The sequence below is a fragment of the Trichechus manatus genome, unplaced genomic scaffold, assembly GCF_000243295.1.
Source record: "Trichechus manatus latirostris isolate Lorelei unplaced genomic scaffold, TriManLat1.0 scaffold00046, whole genome shotgun sequence".
NCBI classification, from domain to species: domain Eukaryota; kingdom Metazoa; phylum Chordata; class Mammalia; order Sirenia; family Trichechidae; genus Trichechus; species Trichechus manatus.
In genome coordinates this window covers 4,350,935-4,362,652 of record NW_004443982.1, presented here as the reverse complement: position 1 = coordinate 4,362,652, position 11,718 = coordinate 4,350,935, and the positions used below count along the sequence as shown (strand labels likewise).

General features: G+C 49.4%; 1 protein-coding gene across 1 annotated transcript; it reads left to right on the top strand.

The window, feature by feature from the left end:
• The first annotated feature begins 2,109 nt into the window (after nt 1-2,109).
• On the top strand, nt 2,110-9,846 carry WDR13 (WD repeat domain 13). The gene is made up of 9 exons (XM_004376872.2): nt 2,110-2,360; nt 3,110-3,350; nt 3,963-4,072; nt 4,193-4,323; nt 4,939-5,246; nt 6,057-6,237; nt 6,338-6,479; nt 8,974-9,092; nt 9,518-9,846. Exons 1-9 carry the CDS (start codon nt 2,320-2,322, stop codon nt 9,700-9,702), a joined length of 1,458 nt encoding a protein of 485 aa, XP_004376929.1. The 5' UTR covers nt 2,110-2,319; the 3' UTR covers nt 9,703-9,846.
• The last annotated feature ends 1,872 nt before the right edge of the window (nt 9,847-11,718 follow it).

Here is an 11,718-nt window from a genome sequence, read left to right as displayed (position 1 = left end):
AAATTCTCTTTAATAAAACTTATTTTTCTATGCTTGGCATCTTGTTTGGTCAACATTGTGCTGCAAAAAAAAGCAGCCTAATTAGAGAAATGCAAATCGAAACCACAATGAGATACCATCTCACCCTGGCATTACTGGCACGAATCAAAAAAACTAAACAGATGTTGGAGAGGCTGCGGGGAGATTGGAACTCTTTTTATGCACTGCTGGTGGGAATGCAAAATGATACGTTTTTGGAAAACGATATGGTGCTTCCTTAGAAAACTAGAATTAGCATACAATCCAGCAGTCCCACTCCTAGGAATATATCCTAGAGAAATAAGAGCCGTCACACGAATAGACATGCACACCCATGTTCTTTGCAGCATTGTTCACAATAGCAAAAAGATGGAAACAGCCTAGATGTCCATCAACAGATGAATGGATAAACTATGGTACGCACACACAATGGAGTATTATGCAAGGATAAAGAACAGTGATGAATCTGTGAAGCATCTCATAACATGGATGAAACTGGAGGACATTATGCTGAGCGAAATAAATCACAAAAGGACAAATATTGTATGAGTCTGTAAAAACTCATGAAAAGGTTTACACACAACAATCTTTGATGGTTACGAGGGGTGGGGAGGGGTGGGATGGGATGGGATGGGGGATACTAAATAGACAACAGATAAGTAGTAACTTTGGTAAAGGGTAAGATGGTACACAACACTGGGGAAGCCAGCACAACTTGTACAAGGAGAGGTCATGGAAGCTCCATAGACACATCCAAACTCCCTGAGGGACTGAACCGCTGGGCAGAGGGCTGTGGGGACCATGGTCTCGGGAAACATCTAGCTCAATTGGCATAACACAGTTTATAAAGACTTGTTCTACATTCTACCTTGGTGAGTAGTGTCTGGGGTCTTAAAAGCCTGTGAGCAGCCATCTAAGATACTCCACTGGTCTCACCCCTTTGGGAGCAAGGGAGAATGAAGAAAATAAGATATGAGGGAAAGATTAGTCCAAAGGACCAATGGACCACAACTACCATGGCCTCCACCAGACTGAGTCCAGTACAACTAGATGGTGCCCAGTTACCACCACTGACTGCTCTGAGCGGGATCACAACAGAGGATTCTGGACAGAGCTGGAGAAGGATGTAGATCAAAATTCTAACACACACAAAAAAGACCAGATTTACCGGCCTAAAGGAGACTGGAGAAACCCCAAGATATGGCCCCCAGACACCCTTTTAGCTCAGTGGTGAAGCCACTTCCGAGGTTCACGGTTCAGCCGGGGATTGGACAGCCCCATAAAACAAAGTGGGTCTAATGAGGCACAGCAGTCCAGGGGCAAGGACTAGAACGCAGGAGGGGACAGGAAAGCTGGTGATAGGGAACTCAAGGTTAAGAAGGGAAAGTGTTGACATGTGGTGGGGTTGTTAACCAATGTTATAATATGTGTACTAACTGTTTAATGAGAAACTATTCTGTAAACCTTCATCTAAAGCACAATTAAAAAAATTTTTTTAAAAAGCGGCCTAAACCACTCTAAAGAAAGTCTTATTTCTTTTCGAAAGTCATAGTTCTGATCTTATTTCTATGAGCGATTCGCAGATTCCCCCCATCCCCTGTGGCCCTTAGGCATTAATCCTTGGGTATACAAAAGCTGCCTTTACCAATTGGCGGTGGGATATAATCTAGGGGCGGAGGCTTCGTCTCCGTCTCCTTGCCGGAAGTTAGTGCGCCTGCGTGACTCTCCCATTGTTTTCCCCCCTTCCACCCTCCTCCCTGGGAGGATTCCAATCGATTCATTCTGGTCTTGGCAGCCTTTCCTGCCAGCGGACGGCCATATTGCCTGGAGTCTGGGAGAGTGAGAAGAGAGCAGGAACGGGCGACATTGGTCTCAGGGCCTCCCCGGGGGCCTCAAGAGCCGGAGGCAGCCCCGGAGGTGGTCCTTGATTCCGGGCCCTGCTCTTGGACCCGCGATGGAAAGGCGGAGGGCGGTGGGGGCAAGATGGGTGGGGAATGCCGAGAAAGATTGCTCGGCGGGGGAGGGGCGGGGCGGGGCGAGGCCTGACTCGTTGCTGTGCGTCAATGGGCGCTGCCCAGGCAGGGCTGGGGTGATGACCATGGTAACGCCGGGTTCGCTTGTGGTGGGTGGGGTTTCGTGACGTCCCTGCGTGCAGGGACTCGGTGTCTATGGCAACGATTGCTTGACGGAAGAGGCGGGACTAGATCCTTTGTCTTGAGACCGGGAAGCTGACATTCCGGGCTTTTGTGCTGCAGGCTCCCGCGGGCGGACACGTCAGAGAGGGTGTCCGGAGGCCAGGGAATGGCCGCGGTGTGGCAGCAGGTCTTAGCAGTGGACGCGAGGTAAGGACGAGTTTCGGAGCCCATGGGAACGGAAGTTATGAGGTGCATGCGCAATGGCGATGAGTGAGGCTGGGTAGAGAACGTGTCTTATATAACCGGCTGCGTAGGCATGCCAGGGGTGAGCATGAGCAGTAGCAGGTCGTGGGGGCATGCCTTCGTGAGATGGCCAGATCAGAGAGGGCCGTAAAGAGCATGCTGGGAAAATGCTGTCAGATGTGAGCATGCGCGAAGAGGCCACGTTACTAGAGCTTTTGGAAGAGGAATAGTGCTCAGGCTGGTGACATCCTGTCCCTCATCTTTGCCCCCCAGAGTTCTCTTGCCATCATCACTTCCGCAGTCTGACTGCATCACTCCCCAGACTGACCCTGTCACCACACCACGCTGACCCCCATCATCACCCCACCCTAACTACCATCACCATGCCAGTTTGACTTCTATGTTGAACTGACCCCTGTAATCGTCTGAACTGACTCAGTCACCCAACACCGACCTTAGCAAAGCTGCAGACTGACTCCATTTTCTCTACAGTGATTTCATCACCATGCCAGACTGATACCCATTATTACTGCAGAATCACCTCCATCATAGCATCAGAGGGACCCCCATCGCTACTCTAGCTTGATACTGATCACTGTTGCCATCCGGACCCCAATCACTGCCACACACTTCATTCTCCTTCTCTGTCCCCTGAGCTGATTGATTCCCCTTTGTCCTGTGCCTGCTGCCCGTTCTACCTCCCGCCTTGGCAGGTACAACGCGTACCGCACGCCAACCTTTCCACAGTTCCGGACGCAGTACATCAGGCGGCGCAGCCAACTGCTGCGGGAGAATGCCAAGGCTGGGCACCCCCCAGCACTGCGTCGACAGTACCTGAGGCTGCGTGGGCAGTTGTTGGGCCAGCGTTACGGCCCCCTCTCTGAGCCAGGCAGTGCTCGTGCCTATAGCAACAGCATCGTACGCAGCAGCCGCACAACCCTTGACCGCATGGAGGTGAGCTCCTTGCCACACCTACATACATTCACTCAACAGACTTGTCAAGCATTGTTCTAGGCTCTCAGGATTGACAGAAGACAAAAAGAGAATGTGCAAGATAAACCAATAAATAGATAATAAACAAGATAAATAGGTCAGTAAACATATAGCAAATCAGATAAATAAATCAATAAATATCATGTCTGGTAGTGAGAAGTACTAAGAGGGAAAAATAAAGCAAACTAAAGGGATAAAAAAGAACTGTTATGGATGGGAGGAGCAGAAGGGAGCTATTTTTGACAGCAGTTACTGGAGAAGACCTCTCTGAGGACGTGGCAATTGAGCTGAAACTTGAATGAAGTGGGGGACTGAGCCGAGTGGTTTTCTTGGGAAAGAGTGTTCATTGTTTGTTCAAAGAGCATTTATTGAGCATCTGCAGAGTGGGGCAAGGGTAGAAGCAGGGGAGCTAGTGAAGAGGCCACTGCAGTAGTCTAGGCGAGCACTGATGGCGGTAGCTGTGGACATGGTGAGAAGAGATCTAGTTCTGAGTATATTTTGAAGGCATTGGACCTCATAGGGGCTTGAGGGCTGTTTTCAAGATGCATCCACCCTGACCCTCTCTGTTCGTAGGACTTTGAGGATGATCCCCGAGCTCTGGGGGCCCGTGGACACCGCCGTTCTGTCAGCCGTGGTTCCTACCAGCTACAGGCACAGATGAACCGCGCTGTCTATGAGGACAGGTATGCACCAGAGGCAGCTGAGGAGCGAGGGGCTCATGAGGAGGAGAGGGGCCATTGGGCGATGGCAGGCCAAACACTTGTACCTACCTCCTGTCACCCTCCACTCCTGTTGGGGCCCAGGCCCCCCGGCAGTGTGGTGCCCACATCGGCAGCAGAGGCAAGTCGGGCCATGGCTGGGGACACATCGCTGAGTGAGAACTACGCCTTTGCCGGCATGTACCATGTTTTTGACCAGCACGTGGACAAGGCAGGTGAGCCAGTGGGTGGCGGGTCCCATCACCAAATTTTTATCCAAACTGACAGCCACCCAATGCATCCTTTTCTGGAATGTAAAGCTTTTGGCACATCTGAGAAGAAGGAATTATGATCCATAAAGCCTTTTGCAAACGGAAAAGCCCTCTGCAAAGTGATTTGCAAAATCTCGGGTCCTCTGTATACAGTAAAGGGCCTCAAAAGTTTTAAAGAGTGTTTTTGCAAAGGGCTTCCTGGGTTTATGAATTGCTTGGAAGAGTTCAAAGCTTTTACTGAAGATAAATCCTCTTGTAGAGGGCAGAGTGGATTACAGAGTGTCAGGAATTTTGCAGACTGCCAACACCTTTGTAAATGTACAGTGCTTGCTAAGATGGAGGTTTTTCATATTGTAGAAAAGTTTTGCAATTCATAAAGTATCTTCTATAATACAGGGAGTTTTTGGTAGAGGGCCTTGTAGGGTTACAACTCTCTTTACCAGCCAAAGAAAGCCCTTTTCTGAGGCCATTGTGCCTCGTGCAGTGGGCCCCAGCCACGGCACACACATTGGGACCTTTTATAAACTAAAGAACCCAGTGAGTCTGCTGACTCCCACAAATGACTCTTTGGCATTGCAGTCCCAAGGGTGCGTTTCGCCAATGATGACCGGCACCGCCTAGCCTGCTGCTCACTTGATGGCAGTATCTCACTGTGCCAACTGGTGCCTGCCCCGCCCACTGTGCTCCGTGTGCTGCGGGGCCACACCCGTGGTGTCTCCGACTTTGCTTGGTCCCTCTCCAATGACATCCTCGTGTCCACCTCGCTTGATGCCACCATGCGTATCTGGGCCTCTGAGGATGGCCGCTGCATCCGTGAGATCCCTGACCCTGATGGCGCTGAACTGCTCTGCTGCACCTTCCAGCCTGTCAACAACAACCTCACTGTGGTCAGACTCCAGGGGGACCGGTCACCAAGGGCGGGAATTCTGGGCTAGGGGAGTGGGGTCTTGGGCTGTCCACAGGAATCAGAGTATAAGGGGTACCACCTAGGGGCAGGATTGTGGGTCTAAGACCCCTTTAGTCCTATTGGTAACAGTCCTACTGTGGTCAGACTTAGAAACAGGTCAGAGCACAAGTGGGCACGATTACTGGTCTAGGATGGCTTCACCGGGGTAGACTCCAGGGTGGGAAGAATGGTCTGTAGGTAGCTTATGAGTCTGGGACCACCACCATCTGCAGCAGTCCTACTGTTTTTTAACTGCGGGAGGTACTGGATGAGGAGCAAGACCTAGTCTAGTCTATCAGTAGCAGCCCCACTGTGGTCAGACTCCAGGATAAATTGTTCAGAGAGCAAGGAATGGAAGTTAAAAATCTGACATGGCTTTGAGGGGGTAAAGTACAGGGGGAACTGACCAAGACTGCGCTTACAGTTTGGGACCCTTCTAATTTCTGCAACAGCCTTCATGTAGTCAAGGCTGCAGCAAGCAGGGGAACGCTATTCATATAATAGGTCTGGGACAGCCCTGTGGTGTTCAGACCACAGGGGGAATTGGCCAAGGGACAGCATTATAGGTCTGAGACCCCTTTAGTCTCATGAGCAGCTGTTCTACTCTGGTCAGATTGTAAGAGGGGCTGGCTAGGGAGGAGGATTATGGACCTCAATCACTTTCTAGTCTATCCACCGCAGCCCCACTGTGGTCAGATTCAAGGAGGGACTGGTTGGGAGCAGGATGATGGTGTGTGGGTCCCACCCACAGGTGGGGAATGCCAAACACAACGTTCATGTCATGAACATCTCCACGGGCAAGAAAGTGAAGGGTGGCTCCAGCAAGCTGACAGGCCGTGTCCTTGCTCTGTCCTTTGATGCCCCTGGCCGGCTGCTCTGGGCTGGCGACGACCGTGGCAGTGTTTTCTCCTTCCTGTTCGACATGGCCACAGGTAGGCAGGCAACAGGCCTGCATCTGGTTGCTCACCCCTCTGCCCTCTCAGTGCATAGTTATTGCGCTTACCTTTGTCCCCTCTCCCTTCACTGCTGCAGGGAAGCTGACCAAAGCCAAGCGTCTGGTGGTACACGAGGGTAGCCCTGTGACCAGCATCTCTGCCCGTTCTTGGGTCAGCCGTGAGGCTCGGGACCCCTCTCTGCTCATCAATGCTTGTCTCAACAAGCTGCTGCTCTACAGGTAGGTCTACCCTGTCAGAGCTTCCTAGGGATGGACGTCCTGTTTGCTCTATCAGACTGGGACTTCCCTATCTATCAGACTAGAGCCATGTAAGGGCTGAAAGCCTGTCTCCTCCATCAGATTATTCTTACTTCCCTCTTCCTCTCTTCTGGGCAGTGATGGGCAGTGAGGACATGTGTGTGCACTTTGATGTGGAGTGGGCAGCCAAGGCTGCTGTCAACAAGCTGCAGGGCCACAGTGCACCTGTGCTTGATGTCAACAAGCTGCAGGGCCACAGTGCACCTGTGCTTGATGTCAGCTTCATCTGCGACAAGAGCCTGCTAGCTTCCAGTGATGCCAGCGGCATGGTCATTGTCTGGAGACGTGAGCAGAAGTAGGGTCCTTTTGGCCCTGCCACTGTCCACTTTCCCACCCCCCTCTTACCCCAGCCTTGTGTTTGTAAATAAAGTTTTTGTGGTTGTGCTGATGGCTGGCTCCCAGGTCTGCTGGTGGGGGGATGACTCTAGTCCTTCTCCCCCATCAGACTAGAGCCACATAAGAGCTGAGAGCCTGTCTCCTCTGTCAGATTATTCTCACTGAGGGTTGAGGTCTGGTCTCGTAATAATAATAATACCGATAGTAGTACTTTATTGTTGTTGTTCTTAGTTAGCACTGAGTCAGTTCCGACTCATGGCAATGCCAGGTGTACACAGTAGAATTGCTCCATAGGGTTTTTAAGACTGTGACCTTTCGGAAGCAGATTGCCAGGTCTGTCTTCTGAGGCGCCTCTGGGTGGGTTGAGCACTTAACCATTTGCACCACCCAGAAACTTACAATAATAACAATAATATCAGTAATAGTACTAGTGATAATAATAACAGTAGTTAACACTTACACAGCAATTGCTGTGACCAGGCCCTGTTTGAAGCACTTTATACACGTCACTTCATTTAATCCTCACAACAACCCTGTGAAGTAGATACTGTTATCTGTTACCTTTGTTTTACAGATGAGCAAACTGAGGCATAAAATAGACTCATCCTTACAGCAGTGGCTCTGTGTTCTTAATCAGACCAGCGTACCTGGAGGATAGAGACCTGTTTTCTTTCCTTTATTTTGGGGGTTTAATTTATTTTTTATTTGGTTTAATATCCCCACTCATATCTGTCACATTACCCCAATACAGTTTTCAGCATAGGCTGCGCATTGGAATAACCTGAAGATCTTAAAGAAAATGATGCTCAGGCCCCACTCCAGGTCAATGATATCAGAAGCTCTGGGGGTGAGACTGGACATTGGCATAATTAAAAGTTCCCCAAGTGATTCTAATGTCCAGCCAGACCTAAAAACCATTGCCCAGCTGGATGCTTCTTATTTTAATATTTTATTTTTCTTCTTCTTTTTAAAAAAATGTTTTAATGAGATATATAAGAACCAGTACCAGTTGCCATTGAGTTGATTCCAACTCATGGCAACCCCATGTGTGTCAGAGTAGAACTGTGCTCCATAGGATTTTCAATGGCTAATCTTTTGGATGTGGATCACCAGCCTTTTCTTCCAAGGCACTCTGGGTGGACTTGAACTTCCAGCCTTTTGGTTAGCAGTTGAGTGTGTTAACTGTTTGCATCACCCAGGGACTCCATCGATTCTAATTTTTAATTCAAGTATACTCTTCTACGTTTTTTGCCTAGTCCCCTATCCGCTCCTTTCTTTCCTACGTTCTTCTGCCACATCAGCCTTCCTCTTGTCACAGTAAAGCGTGTTAGCAACTTTGTGTCTTTCCGTATTTTGTTCTGTATCATATGGTCCTAGGCATACACATATCTCCACACATTTTTGCTTTATAGAAATGGGCTCCTTCTGTGTCCTTTTCCACATCTCACTTTTGTTATTAGATGATACTCTGTGGAAGTCTCCCTGGGTCATCTGCAGTAACTTTAGTTAATTCTTTTTGATGGCTGTGTAGTATTCCGTAAGTCCCTGGGTGGTGCAAATGTTTAAGCGCTCAACTACTAGCTGAAAGGTTGGTGATTCGAACCCACCCAGAAGTGCCTTGGAAGACAGGCCTGGTAATCTGCTTCCAAAAGGTTCACAGACTTGAAAACCCTATCGAGCAGTCCTACCCTGAATACATGAGGTCGTATGAGTCAGAATCTACTCGACAGCAACTAACAACAATAGTATTCCACAGTGTAGGTGTACCACAGTTTGTTCAGCCATTTCTTTCTCTGTGCCCGTCTTCACACCAGGATCTTTTAGAGACCCTTAGAAAGAAAAACTAGTGAATTAAAATGCAGAGGCTTCCCACTTATATCAGAAGACACTGTTTCTGAACTGTCATTAACTCATTTCAGCCATACTTTACAGGTTTATGTAGTTGTCTCCACAATGGATTTTGTGAATCTTGAAAATAACTCAGATGCAGGGTGGGCACACAGAGTAGCCCTCTATGGGTCCCCCTTCTGGGACTGAGCCTGAGGCTGTACCCTGACCCACTGTCTCATCTTGTCCTCAGGGTGGTGGACAACGAAGGGACCCTACAGCTGAAGAGAAGCTTCCCCATTGAGCAGAGCGCACACCCTGTGCGCAGCATCTTCTGCCCCCTCATGTCCTTCCGCCAGGGGGCCTGTGTGGGTGAGTCCCACGGGGTTAGGGTGTTTGGGTGACTGTGGAGGGGCAGGGACCAGGGCTGGTACTGATCTGGCCTCAGATATCAGGGCACCCTGATTCCCTGACGTTCTGGGCCTCTTGACCCTTGTGCCCCAACAGCTTCATGCGGAGACTCACATCTCTAAACAGTTCCGAGAACTCACAGTTTGAACACAGCCCCTCACCCCCCACCTACAGCTCAGAAACCTCACAACCTGAGACACAGATCCCCAAAGAGCTCAGACCCCTCACACCCTGAACACAGAACAAAGACAGCTCCTATCTAGGGGTACAGACCTCCAAACCACTCTGGGACCTCACACCTTAGACTAAATCCCTCGACACCTTAGAGACTTAACACCTGGGCTGCCCCAATGCCTTCTGATGCCCTCTTTCTCTCATCTGGACAGTGACGGGCAGTGAGGACATGTGTGTGCACTTCTTTGATGTGGAGCGGGCAGCCAAGGCTGCCGTCAACAAGCTGCAGGGCCACAGTGCACCTGTGCTTGATGTCAGCTTCAACTGCGACGAGAGCCTGCTAGCTTCCAGTGATGCCAGTGGCATGGTCATTGTCTGGAGACGTGAGCAGAAGTAGGGTCCTTTTGGCCCTGCCACTGTCCACTTTCCCACCCCCCTTTTACCCCAGCCTTGTGTTTGTAAATAAAGTTTCTGTGGTTGTGCTGATGGCTGGCTCCCAGGTCTGCTGGTGTGGGGATGGTGGGAGTGGGCAGCTCTAGGACCCAAGATGGAATGGGGTTCATTTACTCATTCAGTTATTTATTCAGCAAGCATTTATTGAATGTCTGCTGTGTCATAGACACTACTTTAAGTGTTCTACACAGTCATGCATTCAGCAAACATTATTGAGTACCTACTGTGTACCAGAAACTGTTCCAGGCACTGGGGATATAGCCATGACCTAAACTGACAGAAATCCCTACCCTCATGGGGCTTACATTCTAGTAGAGACAGATAAACAGTAAACAAGTATATGATAGGTCAACTAAAGTGTTGTAAAGAAAAAGTAAAACAGGAGATAGATTTGTAGGGGGTAGGAGGTTAGGCTCTTTTTGGTGATGTGATCAGGGAAGGCCTTCCTGACAGGGTGAAGTTTAAACGAAGATCTGAATGAGGGAAGGAGCCATAGTGTATGTGGGGAAGAACATTCTAGACAAAAAAGCCAGTGCAAAGGCACTGAGGCTGGGATGTGCCAGAGTGAACATTGTATAGGCCAGTGTGGCTAGACCAGGGTGTGGTGGTAGATGAGGTCAGAGAGGCCAGATCATGTAGGGCTTCATGGGCCAATGGTGAGGATTTTGGCTTTGTGTCTGAGTGAGGGGTAAGTCACTGGAGGGTTTTGAGCAGAGGAATGCGAATTCACTTGGGCTGTAACAGGGTCCCTATGGCTGCTGTAAAGAGAACAGACTAGGGGGTGAGGATAGAAGCAGGGGCACAGTCAGGACGCCACTGCAGTAGTTCAGGAGAGCAGTGATGGGACTTGTACCAGGGAGGTGGCTGTGGAGGAGTTGGGGTAGGGAATGTTGGGTTATACCACAGGGGTTTCATCATACTGGGCTTCAGGACTACTGGTTTCTCATGGAAGCCTCTTCCTGAGCTTATCTCTCTGTGCGTCGGGTTGTCTCCCACAAGCAGTGAGCAGAGGTGTGGAGTACTTGGAATGCCAGGCTGATGCAGGAATAACCATAGACCCTAAAGCTGAGGTAGGGGCTCCTGCTGTGGAGTGGGAGATGATGGGGAATCTCCATCCGCAGAGAAACCCTCAAACCACCCCTGTCTCCTCCCATGCTTAGCCCAGGGCCAAAATTCAAGCCTTGGAACAGCTCAGAAAAAAGTGATGTTCAGTATTTTAGAGGAGAATATCACTAATGGCTGCCCTGAGTGAGGAGAGCTTCGGAGTATAGACAGGGAGATAAGTAACCCAAATCTCTTATCAATGACGACTTCTGTGATCCCAAAAAGAAGTTACCAGAAGTGTCAACAAGGCTTTTGCTCTACCTACTCCCTTCCCTCTAGCTCCATATGCTGTCACATCTAGCCACATCAAAGGGAATTGTGGCTAACATCTTGAGACCTCAAGGGTCAGTCCACCGAGTTACAGAGACCCCCCCCAACCCTGTCCAACATTGTTGAGCTGCTGAACTAAAACCAGCAGTCTTATTGAGGGAGGGAAATAATCTCCTGTTGGCTCGGTCCACTGTTACTTGGTGGTTTGGTTACTTGCAGCCAAAAGCATTTCTAACTGGTACTTTTTATAGACCTTAAGGTAAACAGTGACTAGATAAAGACAACAGTGAGCTGGATTGTTTATGTGATTAAGATGATGTACCTAATGTGTTTGGAGGTCCCCAAGACCATCCCCAGGTTCAGTGATTTTGCTAGATCTCACAAGACTCAGCATATAGTAGTATTGACAGCTATGATTAATTACAGTGAAAGGATACAGAGCAATATCAGCAAAGGGAAAAGGCACATGGGGTAGAGTCTAGGGGGAACCAGGTGCGAGCTTCCAGGGATCCTCTCCCAGTTGAGTCACACAAGATGCACTTAATTCCCCCAGCAACTAGTTGTAACAACACATGTGAACTGTTGC

Bases quoted from the DNA above. Each gene is read 5' to 3' on its own strand.
- WDR13 (XM_004376872.2), top strand. From the start codon at position 2,320: ATGGCCGCGGTGTGGCAGCAGGTCTTAGCAGTGGACGCGAG. The intron at 3,351-3,962 runs GTGAGCTCCTTG...CTCTGTTCGTAG, and splicing joins CAACCCTTGACCGCATGGAG to GACTTTGAGGATGATCCCCG. The intron at 6,480-8,973 runs GTAGGTCTACCC...TCTTGTCCTCAG, and splicing joins AACAAGCTGCTGCTCTACAG to GGTGGTGGACAACGAAGGGA.